Raw genomic sequence first — 14696 nt, forward strand, 5'->3', positions numbered from 1 at the left:
CTTCTAACCGCCCCACACAGCGCTCCCAGCCTGAAGGAGCAAATGGATTTCCTTGGATTGTCACGCCCTTCGCGGGGCTCCTCACGGACCCACAGCCGCCACCTGCTGGCAGCTGCTCCCACGCGCGGGTCTCCAAACGACGGGAATTCTGCCTTCCAGGAAAAGGGTTCTGCAAAAAGCACTAACACTGCTCAAAAGGGAGTACTGCAACTGCTTTAACAAGCAACTCCAGTGAAGCAGAAGACTTTTTTTTCCATAGAAAATATTACTAAAAATCTGTAGTAGCAGCAGTTTTTAATTTACCAAAACCTGGCATCTATTTGCAACAGAACATACACAAAAATATCTTTGTTTATACAAATAAAATTAGGTTTTTAATATTCACAAAGTAACATAAAAGAGCAACATTTTTCTTCACATTGATAATTGTTAGTCAGAGCAGTTGTGATATAAAGCTGTGGAAGCATTCAGTCAAGCACCATGGCAGACAGTGCATTAAGATCTCTCATGAATGGATGATTACATAGTATTTGATCAATCTTCTGCCTTTGATCATAGTCAGGAAAAATTTTGATCAGGGCTTCTCTTAGCTGGGCTGTTTCTGAGGGAGATCTCTGTGGTGGAATTGCTGGACAAGGCTCTGTGTTTTCTTCCCATGGAAGCAATGGGGATGAACGATCATCATACACTCTGCCTCCAGGCTGTTGACTGCTACTGCTCACTCTGGGGAGGAAAGAGGGTGTCTCAGAATAATATTGTCCACTGCTCTGTAAAGCCTTGTGTGTTGACCAGGAATCTCTGTGGAACAAAATAAAAATTTTAATTAAGCTAAAGGACATTCTAGCTGCAGTTCTCTCTGTACATGAGAGAGAAGAGACAAATGTGTATAATTTAAATATCCTTGCTGCTCAGCCAGTTACTGACTGGAATCAAATGACAAGCATTCTTTCAAAGTGAAGCAAAACAGGGTATAACAGTTCTCAATATGAATCCAGCACAATTAACATTAATATCACCCAGGAATAGCCTCAGTATGCTGTGAGTCCTTTACTTGTCAGATTACAGCAAATTTTATGAAGGTATAGATAAAAAGATAAATTGAATACATGTACACTGACATGGAGCATGTGAAAATGCTGACAGACCAGTTCCAAGAGTGCTTCACAAGACAATTCCTCATGTACTTTTGCTCTGGACTGAGCTGTGCTCATATTTAGATCAAGGCCTTGTTTCCCTTGTATAGTATCCTTAACAGGGCAATGAAGTTGTTTTAGCAGTCTCAGGACTTGAATACTCTTAATTATTGCAATTTCATTTCAAACTTTAAAAAGTTATGCTAATCTATGCACTGCTAGCACTACAAAATATAAAGGTGAGTCTACTTCAGACGCCAGCAGATACCAGAGAAATGTGAAGTGGAACTCATGTTACAGTCTAGTTTCCTACCACCAAGGGAAACAGCACCTAAATAAGAGCTCTATTTTAAAAGCATTTGGGTTATGACACCTCTAGTTACTCAGTGCGGAAAGGTTTTCTAATTGCTGAAGATTCTGCCAGTTTCTGATGCAGTTCCTGATGCCATTTATGCTTTCTGCATCATTTAAATCGTGTAGAAAAGTCACGAGGAAGGAATAAAATTAACTCTTTTTTACTGGCAGCTTTTCTCTGCTCTTCCTGGTCCCCCCGACCAGCCCAACCCCAAAACAAGCACCCAAACCTAGTTCCAGTTCCAAATTTACAGATATGAAACCAAGCTTTTCTGTGGTCTTTTCAAAAGACTCTCCATTTCTACAATCATCACATTCACCTACCTCAGTACACTCTGTTTTCATTTTATTTCTCTCAGACACAGGCAGGTAAAACACAGTGTTCTTCTCAAAGGTTTTGTACAAGAGCTTGAATACTCACCATTTCCTTCTGGAGTCCTAGCACTGCACTTGCTTTTTTAATGTGAATACACTTATTTTCAAATCAGCTTGTAATCTATGGTATAACAATGTTCTACTTTCCTCAAATGTTTACAATAGATGAGATTCTTGCTTATTCTTTGTATTAATCCTAAGAATAGCTTGCCTTTTCTATTGACAATTTTTAAGTTACCTCACTTGTTTTTAAAAGACCTCTCACTACACCTCAGAATTCTTAGCATTTCTAATTCCCAAACTGGTGAAAGAACAGAATGCTATTTTCTTTTGCTAAAGAGCAAACTAATCCTCAAATCTTGGCAGTTCATGCAAAACAAATTCATAGTTTGAATACGTGCACATTTAAGAAGTACATTAATCTTAAACAATTTATGTTCATTAACATTTATAATTATTAATCAAATACAAAGATTTAATAACAATGCCTCAAAAATTGTTTTGACAACAGCAAGGTACCCTCAGCCTTGAGGTGAAGTGTGTCCCCGTGACAGAAAAGCTGAGTGTTTGTAGCACCTACTGTCCCACTATGAAGAAGTGACCAACCAAGGTGTTGTAGATAACATCAGATAATTAACACCACACACCCACCTCTGGCACCTCTGGGTGCTGCTAACACACCCGTGCATGAAAGCCACCAGAGACAAATCTCAGAAGAAGCTTTTGTCATACTTATCTCAGTTCTCAGAGAGCTCTCAGAGGCAAATGTCACCAGCAGTTTCTGAATGAACTGAAGTAACAGGAAAAATGTGTTGTTTTTTTTTTGTTAAACTGCTACATGCTACAGTGTTCCTGCTTAACTTTACTCTGCTCTACAGGTGTGTGAGTGAAGCAGGAGAACAGTTGATTTCAAATGTGAAATAACTGCGTCAAACAAAAGTGAAAACAGTGTTTATACCTAGAACAGCCTTCACTTCGAAGGAAGTCATCTAATCTGGGTCCATTTCTTCCCAAAGGATCATCAGGAACCATAAATATGTCACCAGCAAAAGTGTACTGGAGCAACCTGCAAGAGAGTTCTTTTAAATAACAAGGTATTTCACCCTTGTTGTCCTTCACCTTTGTAGCACAGGATGAATTTCCTTAGAGTAGACACCACATCAGGAGTCCCTAAAGACTAATTAGTAAACCCAGCTAAGACACAACCAGCATTCCCTGTCAAAATAATTCCATGGGAGCTGTGAATTCTCCCTATTACACTGCAGAACACAGCTTTTCCCCTTTTCTTTTTTTACAGCAACTGTTTTATGACTGAAGATTTGCAACAAGACTATGGTGGAATTTTCCAGGTGATCAGAATTTTTTTGGTTGTTTTAACTCCTTTTCCTTGCAAGGATCTTCAGTCATGTAGCTGAAATGCCTGTGTTGGCAGAAAGCCACACAACTAGCAAATACAGCATTAAATGCTTACAGTTAAGACACAAAACCTTTTCTCTGGAGTCACTTTGGGACAGGTAGAAATCTGTATTTAAAAAAAAAAAAAAACAAATCGAGTTCAAGTGAAATTTGTCTGTAAGGAGATGATTTGGTACAGTGGAATTTCCCCAGAAGTAAAACTAATAGCAGATGTTAACATAAGCTCTTTAAAAACCGCAGACTCAAGATGCCACATCAAGTATACTTGCTGAAGTTCTGTGGAAGAACAGAACCTGACTTGGGTAGAATTCACTCAAGAAATGATGTAAATGCATACATGATTAGCCAGCATCAACTCCATGGTCTCACAGCCATACTGTGAGAATCCAGGACAAGTCTTTAGTTCCTTATTTCATTAGAGCTATACTGACCCCAGCCACTGTAACATATGTACCTTCAGAAAATGTCAGGGACACTGAGGGATTAGTGGGGAATTTTACTAACAGATCACACCGCAGCAGTAAAATAACCTGATTTAACTGAAACTGGGAAAAAAAATCCCAAACACCCAAACCCAATAAACAAGAAGAAACAAGCAGAAACAAAGTCCACAAGATGAAGAAGGGATATTTGACAACTAAGTGAACTCATCTAAACCCAAAGAACAACACTTGCAGGGAAATGGCTACATGGATATGCTACAAGTGTTAATTTTGTTTAGCTGTGACAGTCTGTCCCACTTGAGTAAAGAGTGATTGATTCTGAATAATTAAAGTGACACTACATCCTCATCAGCTATCATGGCTCCCTGAAAAAAATGAGCTTTCAGACAAGAGAGGCTGTGGAAGTGGACTGCTCAAACAAGATCCAACACTGACCTTCAGAAGTGACACACATGCTGCTATACCAAGCTACTGCTTATGAGAGCAATTAGCACTCATACATGACAGAATATATGAATAACAAGGATATTGGACTACTCAACACATGACTGTAAGGCCATGAATCACCACAGTGAGTCACAGAGTACTTTATTTGGATCTAGCAGAACTGCATGACAGATTAATTACAGATAGCAAAATCCCACATGTAGGTAGAATGCCTACAACTGCAAGGACAGACATCCTTTTAAGACTTGACAGAAATTCAAAAATTACCTTTTTTGAATAATTTCTCTCCAGGCAAATGATTCTGTCACAAATTCTCTGAAGTTATCATTAGTCACAATAACACCTCCAGTTTTAGCAGCAAGGTGTAACAAAAATCTGTAAAATTAATTTCAAAGATCACTAAGATAGCTTGCTTTGCTGAAAACAATCCAAAGGCTTAAAAAAACTAAACATTTCATCATCCCAAAGTAATCTATTTGCATGAAAACAAGCACCTTCATTACCAGGAAATGACTCTGTTTTTACCCACCTTAAACTTACAACAATGTTTTGGGTAGCATGCACTTATTTAGTGCAGAGTTTTCATGGGATGTTTTATTCCCCATCAAAAACCCAAACAAACCATCCCACACAAACAAAAGCCCCCAAACCCCATGATCTAAATATTTGCACAGGTAAATGGCATGCTTTATGCAGTACAGTATTTATTACACAATCCAACACAAACTCATCGCCATAAACTTTTTTGCTTAGCATTAATGACTGTGTTCTGCAAGTCAGTGTTCTGCACATTAGTTGTTTGCTCTGTCAACCTCTTAAAAACCCTTCTGTTAAACTATGACAAAACAACTACTGATTTATTAAGGAAAAAATGTTTGCTTTCTTTTATAATGTCTCTGAAAATACATTTTTTGCCATTTGAATCAATTTTAGCCACAAGATAATGGATGGTGTCCTTTTAAAGGAAAGTGCATGCTTTTAACAAAAGTGCAAATATGTTATTATACCATTTATTTCCACAGTAATCTCAACTGCACTGCCAGAGCATTTCTTATGAAAGGCTGGGTATATATAAAACATTAATGAAGTACTAGGAAACTGCCACAGACTGCTAAAGCTTACTGTGTCTTGTTCACTGACAGATGATCCCCACATTTTAAAGTTGATCTTTGGTGGTCAAATTAACTTGGAGGTTCACTGGCTTATGCATTGTTACAAATACACTGCTCCAAACACACAGCAAGGTCTGTGTACCAACGTGGCATCAAGAAGAAAATGGAGCTAAATGCTCTCTGATCAGCAGCTGATTTATGCCCCAAGAATAAAAGGCAGATCAGGGATAGAATGATGACCAGGAAAGCATAAAAACATTACTGGAGGATTAATTTCTTCAGATAGCCTTTTTTTTTAATTGCCATGAAAATTTGTAGTTCTCCATGACTTTCTGAAAACATAATAGTGTTTCCTACAACAGTGAAATAATGCAACAGATGTAAAATTCAGTCTTAAGTTGGATGCTTAGCTCTGTCTAGAAAGGTTGCAGAACAAGCTAACAGAACTGCTCATGAAATATTGAGCTTTTACAACCATTATTCAGATGTTCAAAAAGACTTTAAAACTACACATATTCTGTACCTGTCATCATGAGCAGCAATTCTTGCTCCTAAAACCATCCTTGCAGGGGTTAAAGACAATATTCCAACATCCTCGAGCTGTGTTAAGAAATTCTGCTCTGTTAAAACATGATTTGACAATTAGTTTGAGATAAAATTACCAGAGAGAAGATGGGCTATTTTTTGTACCAATTAAGCTAGAGAAATGTCATTGATAGGTGATGAATTGCTCATATAAAAAAGGAGAAAAGGGAGGTCAAAACTAGAAATTAAAGAGCAAACAAAAACCAACCCAAAAAGGCCTCCACTGATGGCACACCTGCTAGCCTAAAGAGCATTTCAGGATCTCTCACACTGGGTATGCAAACCCAATTATTCACGCTGAGCAGCCAGATTGCTCCTGCTCAACATTTGATGAATCATTTCTTCTCCAGTTATTCTTCACAGAAGTCCCAAAGAAAAAGTTACAGTCTGCTTTAATTAAGGAAACATTAGGAAATGTCCCTCACCTGTAATGGAAGGGTCACGTCTTGTTCTCCACTGTGGAACAAACACAGTAATATTTCTGTGGCCACGTTTCCAAAAGTAGTCAACAGCTATTGCAATTCCTCGACAGGAGAAGAATTTCCTCAGACCATGACTGAGAGTGAAACAAAAAGAAGGGAGATTAAATTCACTAGGGTTTTACTACCAGGAAAACAAAGAAAATGGAACAAAACCTTGCAAAGTGAAGCTGAAAGTCTCACACAGAGCCTCAGGAAAAGAAAAGGCAGATGGTGTTAAAGACAAGGAATGTTCTAAATGGAAAAGAGCTCTTCAGCAGAAGATAACAAATACATCACTTGGCAACTTCATGGCTCAGTCTCCTTTCAGTTTCCTGGGCACAACAACAATGGAGTAATCAGAAGTGGGTTTAGCTTTAAAAAAAGAGGCCCATAGTGATGGTTTCTGAACTCTATTGAGTATAGATTAAAACGATAATAATCCAATATTGTAGTAGTTCCAAATACAGTCCTACTACAAAATAGAACACCTTTGGTTCGACTGATTACCAAGGATTACATCTGAACAACTCATTGATAACCACTAGGGCCTCCTCTCTCTTCATTTCAACAGTCTGAACAATTGCTCTGAAGCAAAATAATGAAATTTCTTTGGAGAAACATTTTCAAAACACTGTATCTTGGCATTAATCTTTTTCTCAATTAAAAAAGATAAGACATTCATTATCTGCTTTTACAAGTCTCTTAAGTGACTTTCCAGAAAAACCAGCAACTGCCTAAAATGAGGGGACACAAAGATTTCAATTGTGAGGCCCTTCCCAACTGGAATTATCCCAGTGACCCTACTTGCCTGTTGAACACATGACACAATTAACTGTCTAACCAGGCTCCAGCATTTCCAGAGAGGCTACACTTAGACAAAACAAAGATATGATTCCCTAGAAAAGACAGACCGATTGAGCACTGATGGCATGAACAGCCAAAGCATGTCTTGCAAAATAGTGTATAATCTATGTTTTGAATTAGATGCCAAATCACTACAAAGTACTTTTAACAATAAGTGAGCAAGTGGTATTCCTTTTTTAAACCAGTCTCCCAAATAATAGGCAAGTGCTTATCATTAACCCTAATAGTGAGCCCTGCTAGTTTTCAACAGAATCCTATCTTTAAACCCTAGTTTATCCTATCAAGAAATCTTCCTAGTATAATGATCTTTAAAAGATTTCCATGGAAATATTTTACAGTGAAACTCAGCCTGTAGTAGCATTCACTTATCCTTTTCCAGTTTTGTAAATTCTGTAAAAAAATATGCTTTTCTAAAGGTAAACCTATTAAGGTTCTCTGAATTTTAAGAGGAATTCTTTATGTAGACAGGCAGAAAAATGAATAAGCCATATCTTAAATACAAAAGGCAAAAAAAAAATTTAACTCCTCTGATTTCCAGAGGAAAAAAAAATACTATGCCACACTTGCCCTTAATACAATTAAGCATTCTTGGTGTCAAGAACAGTCAAAAACAAAAAGCAATTTTCATAGAAGAGTTACTCTTTGTATACCTTATGGGACATAAGCTTTAAATGCTCATCATACCAATAATTTAAGTTAGGCATCCTATTCATTAAATTGGAAAACTCTGTTAAATATTTTCAACGAATTAATGGTTCTCAACTGGACTTCAAGAAATGCAGAGGTCTCAATATTCATGTCAAAATTTATGCTTTCTCTGCTTGTTCATCCTCCTGTTTTAGAGCTCCAAGCTGGCTGAACTACAGTGTACTGGTTTTTAAATGTTTTGAAGCTTAGAAAACCAGCTGCCAATTTGTCCTGAATGTTCATAAAATTCTGCTCTGCTACAACTTAAAGCATGAGAATAGAAGCAACTTCATCAAATACCATGTAGAATTAATGTAAGCTATAACATGAAAAAATATGTCACTGCTAAGCTAAATTAAATTAGAAGTGTTTTAACTGAGTTAGATAAACACCTGGAGGGACAGCAAATCACCACAGCAAGATGGTCTTTTCAAGATATCCATCTCAAAGACTGCATCTGTTCTCCAAATGCCATTGCAAATACTGCCTTTGCCTGTCTCAGTTCTTTAAAATCCTGTGAAGACCCTACAAAGGTATTTCCTAAATTAAACAAAATATGATCACAAGCAGCACAAAGCAGCAAAGAGCAGGTTGCCTTCTGGGTCATGTAACACTTTCCCTTTGGTTTGTGACTAAAGTAAATACTGTCACAAATGAGTGGTTTGGCTACTTAAAGAAACACTGTCAAAGGTATCACCAAAGGCAAGGTTTGATGTGAATTTGTGAAAATATGGCTTCACACAGTTTGGAGGCAACATTCACTCTTGTGCACTTGTGAAGAGTAAGTTCATTATTTACTGCACAGGTTAAGGCATACAAAGATCAAATTAGAATCAGTTTGCACTGATTTACACAGAAGCCAGAAATGCAGAAGGGGGTGAGGGTGCAAAGCAAATGGATGCCAAGATAAGGGTGCAAAAGGGTTTAGCAGCACTTAATCATGGGGTACTTTGACATTGACAAAGCAATTCCATAGGGCTGGCTGTAGTGGTAACAATGACTTAATGGTAGATTTGAGGCAGTACCATTCACACCATGATCAGTACACACACAGGTACACAATGTGAACATCTAATTCCCGGTGCCTAAAGGAACTCATCAACAAATTCCACTCAGCGTGAGATGCTCCCAGAAGTCCCTTTGCATTTCCCAACCGACAAGGGTCACACCTCAGGAAACGTGGAGAGGTGTGTGGGAGCTCTGACACCAGGAACAGTCCTCTGAGTATGACAAAGGTGAGGATTTGGCAGCTCTGAGCAGTGTCCCCCCCTCCAGGGAGGTGCTGGCACAGCTGCTGAGCCCCAGGAGAGCTCACAGGGCCTCACTCAGGACTGCTGGCTCCAGGGCCACGGGAGGACTGACTTTGGCCAGCAGGAAGGGTCCCCCTGGCCACAACCCAACCCAGTAACTCCTGGGCTTTCTTTCCCAAAGTGTAGGAGCAATGGTGCCCCTCCACCTGGGCTATGATTCAGGTAAACAGTTTACCAAGGCTTCAAAGGATAATTGTTTACCCTTTGCTTCCCACCTTGTTTGGGTACCTGATGTTTCTGATTGGATGCACCACCACAAGTACATATTATTTACAAACTATTCTAGGAAGATATAATTCCATTCAATTATTCTTTCATTCTGAGTTTCTTCCACATTTTAATATAATTCAATGATCCAACAACTGGATATTGCAGTCTGCCTTCAAAAGGCCTGTTTTCAGCATACAAAACCAGGCAATTAAAAAAAAATTACTTGTTAGTAGCTAGGGTAAACTCTGGACATTCTCTCATCCCACAGGCACCCTGAGACAATGTGATAACAGATCAATGAGCTGCACGTGTCAAACGAAAATATTCTACAGCTTTTGCAGCTTTCTAGACTTATGAGGCAAGCACTGATTCAGGAACCCATACAGCATTACTCTATGCATGTGGGTAATGCATTAATACCACAGCCCCATCAAAAAAGGGGGCCAAAAGAACCCTGAACCAGCACAGGCATGGAAGCAGTTCTCAAGGTATTGAGCAGTAAAACTGAGAACAATTCAAAGCAATTTTGCAAACAACTCTTCACTTTATGAAATGCAAGAAACAAATGAGGCATTATTTAGCCAGAGGGAAGCTGCAGAATTACCTCCAGGATCAAACCAACAGCCCCCCAAGCACTGGTTATTTAGTAGGACATTTGAATATCTCAATGGTTCTGCTGTTTTGAGGCAGCTCTGTCCTTTATGTCTCATAACCAGTTTTCATTTGGTTGGGTAGGAGACACCAGATGTTATATAGCCCATATAGACTCCATGTCAGTAGCACCCAGCTACTATGCCCTACTCCAGTGTGGGGTGTGTGCAGCCAATCCACCAGGGTGCATGAAGGAAATATTGGAACCTCAGCAATGCACATTCAGAGTTGATAAATATACATATACACATTTGCAAAGCATAACAGGATCCAAGCAATGCTGTTGGATGAGAAATATGTCACTATTAGATAAGAACCTCCACTTTAAGACTACAAGATGTTAAGAGCACAAAAAATTCCCCCAAACCACTTAAGTTGACAATAATTTAGCCTCATTGTTAGGCACTGGCAAAGCAAATTAAACTTCATGATAACACTGATTGCAACAGAGCAAAGCTTGCCCTGAGATTACTTCTGACTGAAGTGTTACATTGAGCTCAACACTGGTGATTCAAATCAGGTTACACTGAAATGGCACAACTGTGTACATGCACACAAAAACCTAGCTAGCAAAACCTTAACACATGCCACTGCAACCTCTTATCCCCCATTTCATCTGAAAGTTCAGTGAACTGTTAATAAAAGGATAGCTGAAAAGAAAAATACTTACGAAATTGCAACATTGCTTCCATCAATAATTATATGTTTTAGATATGGTTTTCCAGGCTCATTTATCAACTCCAGTTTGTATGGCTTCTTCAGAGAGTCCAAAAATCTTTGAACTCCAGTAACTGAATGATCTGGATGCGGTCCCATTGTGTGTCTGTCTGGATTTGAAGGGTGTTTTTGTGAAGACAGTACCCGGTCTGGGACAGGATTGTCACAATGCGAGGTTTGGGAAAGGCGCTGGTGGAGAGGCCTGGCTTGGGAAGAGCTGCAGTGTCCCAGCTGCTCCTCAGAACCAGCCTGGCTGGTCTGTACAGTTGAGGGCCCTGCAGTTTTTTGCTGAAATGCAGTTTTACTCTTACTTGAGATATGCTGCACATCTGAGCTCCCCCTGGCTACAAAGCCAACATCTTTTAGAGCTCCGGCGTGCACAGCGCTGGAAGTCACCCCACTGTCAGTTTCTACACTGCTTAACCTTGGGTTGTGATTCTTACCGGGGCCATAAACATCTCTCTGTTTATAGCACAGAACTGAATTTTTGCTGGGAGGAGGAGAAGATTTGCATACCAATCTATGCATTTTATCTTCTGCACCAACTTGTGTGTCTGAAGCACCTCTCACTTGGTGATATTCATTTTTTGTCTCCTTTGAAGTATGGCTGGATTTAAGTGGACTTTTATTCCCAGAAATGCCTTTGTCTTCTAGCTTTTGTGAATTATTTACATTATTTCCTAAAGGAACGCTGACAGTTCTAGGCTTTTGAGACGACTGTTCATGTTCTTTTTTAAACTTCAAATTTTCCTTTTCAATTTCTTCTAGCAATAGTAACGGTTCCGTAGATTGTCCTAGGATACCGATAACCTTTTCTACAATATTTTGGGAATATCCCATTGTTCTGAAAAAGTTCACAAGAATCTTATATTCCATTTCCTCAGTGAGAGCATCACCTTCTTTAAGGCAGTAAGTAGGACCATCTGATTCAATGCAGCTATCCAAAACCAGATCAATAACTGCATCAGGGTCCGAAGGATTCTTGTGTAAAGCAGATTTTACTTGTGGATCCTTTTCCAAAGAGAAATGCTTTTTAGGGAGCCTTTCCTCCTCATCAGAGGACCTTCTTTTACATGACTGCCTCTCTTTAAAGGCCACTGCCTCTAACAGAGGGTCCTTTATGGGAACAAATCTTGTTTCAGAAGCATCAGAAAGCACAGTGTCCATTTGTTTTGTCAGCTCAGTTACAGGTGTGCCAGCATTGCTTCTTGCTTCCTCCCCACCTGCCCTTCCGTCTCTGTTTGCAGCAGAGGTGACTCTGGAGGTGCTGCTCTGTCCAAGTTGCTGTGGGCTGTCAGAACCTGTGAGGTCTATTATATCAGTCTTCCCTTCAGAAACAGCAATTTGGGTGAGAGCTAGGAGCTCTCTTTTTAGTGCACTAGGCAAAATCAGTAAATCCATTGTATACTTATCTGCATGTGCTTCCACAAATTGTCTGAACTGCTTTTTAACCTCTGATTCACTGTCGTTTAACAAACTTTCATTATTCTCAAAAAGCTTCACAAACTGCTGCACATGACTTTGTGCCATAACAACAGCTTCTGCACCCCCCTTAATACTGAGCAATCCCATTTCCAGCACTGTTACATCAGCACAGGTATCCTGAATAAGGCTGTTGAGAAACAGGCTCTGTGCACCAACGAAGATGCAGTGCATGTCCTTTGGGTAGTACTCCTTTTCTTCTAGCTCAGGTTCACACACTCCCTTGATGTACTCCTAAGGGGAGAAAGAGAGCAGAGTGAATAGTTGTGAAATCCCAACATATCCCATTGGTATTTACTAGGTCAGTAATGGACAGAAACATTAGAAAACAAAGCAAACTTAGCATAAGTCATGTGAGACAGTAAACACTACCAGTAAACAGGACAATAGAAATAAAACACCAATATCTAAAATAATTTTTAAATAGATCTCACAGAAGGCTCTTTTATATTTTCTTGTTTATACCTGATAGTAACAGGTAACAAAATTTGTAGATCAAACAGTTTAAGAGACTGTCAGAAGAGATTTATTTTCCTATCCCTATTATTTGGTCAAAGAGAACTCTTTGTGAATAAGTGCCTTTCACTAGGGTTCTACCTAGTCCATAAACCTGAACTTCTAAAAAGTTTCAAAGTACATTTCCTAAGGCTTACAATGCTAGCATCCATCCTATATTTCTCCAGATACTTCTGTGTTTGTGAAGTTAAAGATTTTCAAACACAAAAGAAAAAAAACAAACAAACAAACAAACAAACAAAAAAAAAAAATCCCAATGCTATTTCTGCCATCTGTAAACTACTACAGGTAAAGGTAAATTCACTATACTACCTTATAGTAGTTTTAAATGTGTCAAGAGTCCAAAACTCGGTCAATACAGTATACTATTTCTTCTTTCAGATAGTATTATTTTTCCCAAACTGCCTCCTTCTGTTGAAGGAACACGTTGAGGAACACGTGTATGACACAGGTAAGCAATCAAGTTTTTGCCTGAAATCAGTCACAAAACACACGCTCCGGATGGATCCGCTCAACGCCCATACATCGAGATTTTGGGTTGGAAAGGCACCTTCAGCCTAGCTACTGCTCACATCAAACTTCTCATCACAACAGCTGTACTTGCCAGGCTCATTATGAGTAATATAAATTTCAGCATCACCGCCGAGAAACTCCCCCCAAAGTTTAGTTGTGCAAGACATTTAACACGCGAGAAGATACTCCACAGCAACTACTGCCCCCTCTGAGACACACCCCGCATAGACAGTTCTCTTAACTCATCACAGCTGGGCTGAAAAGAGAACTATCTGCTCCAGCCTGGTGAAACTGTTCAGATCTGACAACTTTTATACGAAGGAAATAATAAATGCGTTAAGCTTTAGAGAGAGCTTTGCCAACGAGCCGCTAAATGCCACAGAATAAGCGAAGTCCGTAAGGCAAAACACGGCAACGCCCAAACAACTCCGAGGAATTTCTTGTCTCCGGGAGGAAGAAGGAAAGCGAAACATTTTAATCTCGCTTTAAAACAAACCTCGGCCCATCCCCAGCGGTGCTCCCCCTCAGCTGCGGGCCGGGCCATTTCATAACGCACTGCCCGTGAACTTCGCTCTTCCCAGCTGAGTTGTTTCGCTTTATTCCCTGCGCTTATGTCAACACGGCGGGAGACTCCCTGGCACCGGGCACACACCCACCTGCCAAGGCAGCGCAGTTTCTGTTTCCTCCTGGGCTACTCGGTTTTTCCCCACCCCTTCTTCCTCCAAGCCGCGGTCCCGGCAGTGCCGGTCCGGCGGGCCCCTCCGCACGCCAGCCCCGCTACCCCCGGCCCCAGCGCCCCGCCGGGCCCCGTACCTTGGCGCTGCTCACGGCCTTCGTGCAGCCCGCCAGCTGCACCCAGATCCTGGCGCTGGCGTTGGGCGGCTGCAGCGCGGGCCGCCAGTCCCCCTGCGCCCCCAGCACGGCCAGCCGCACCTCGAACAAGCCCTCGATGCGGTCCCGGCTGCGCTCCAGGAGGCGGCTCTTCTCGGCGGGGACGGTGAACTCATCCACCCTGGGCTCCGGCGCGGAGCCGTGCGGTGTCCGGCGGGCCGCCATCAGCGCGGGGCGCACAATCCCATCGCACCGGGAACAACGACACCGGGAAACGCCGCACCGACCACCCGCGTCATCGGCCCGCGACGGCGCCGGGCAGCGCCCGCCCGCCGCCGCGCCGCCATGGTTAGCACCGGCGGCCTGGCCCCGCCCCGCCGCCGTGTGGGCCGCACCGCCCCCTGAGGGCCGCGGGGCGGGGCCACGGCGGGACAGGATGCCCGCTCGGGCCGTCCCGGGGCACGCGGCACTGCACCGCGCCCAGGCCGGGCCGTCCCGGGGCACGCGGCACAGCACCGCGCCCAGGCCTTGCTGGGGCAGCTCCACACTGCACAGCCTGTCTGGGCAACTGTTCCAGTGCGCAGCCACT

The 14696-nt window shown here is 41.4% G+C and overlaps 1 protein-coding gene across 1 annotated transcript; it reads right to left on the reverse strand.

The window, feature by feature from the left end:
* Positions 1 to 277: 277 nt before the first annotated feature.
* On the reverse strand, positions 278 to 14359 carry N4BP1 (NEDD4 binding protein 1). Its single transcript, XM_063167743.1, has 7 exons — positions 14090 to 14359; positions 10719 to 12481; positions 6291 to 6421; positions 5804 to 5900; positions 4436 to 4543; positions 2821 to 2928; positions 278 to 798 (listed from the first exon to the last, which is right to left on the reverse strand). Exons 1-7 carry the CDS (start codon positions 14330 to 14332, stop codon positions 468 to 470), a joined length of 2781 nt encoding a protein of 926 aa, XP_063023813.1. The 5' UTR covers positions 14333 to 14359; the 3' UTR covers positions 278 to 467.
* Between the last annotated feature and the right edge of the window lie 337 nt (positions 14360 to 14696).

Source organism: Melospiza melodia, chromosome 13, assembly GCF_035770615.1.
Source record: "Melospiza melodia melodia isolate bMelMel2 chromosome 13, bMelMel2.pri, whole genome shotgun sequence".
In the NCBI taxonomy this organism is placed as follows: domain Eukaryota; kingdom Metazoa; phylum Chordata; class Aves; order Passeriformes; family Passerellidae; genus Melospiza; species Melospiza melodia.

Coding starts and splice junctions, on each gene's coding strand:
- N4BP1 (XM_063167743.1), bottom strand. CDS start 14,332: ATGGCGGCCCGCCGGACACCGCACGGCTCCGCGCCGGAGCCCAGGGTG. Junction 6,422..10,718: donor GGAAGCAATGTTGCAATTTC/GTAAGTATTTTT, acceptor TTTCACTCTCAG/TCATGGTCTGAGGAAATTCT. Junction 2,929..4,435: donor AGAGAAATTATTCAAAAAAG/GTAATTTTTGAA, acceptor ACTCTCTTGCAG/GTTGCTCCAGTACACTTTTG.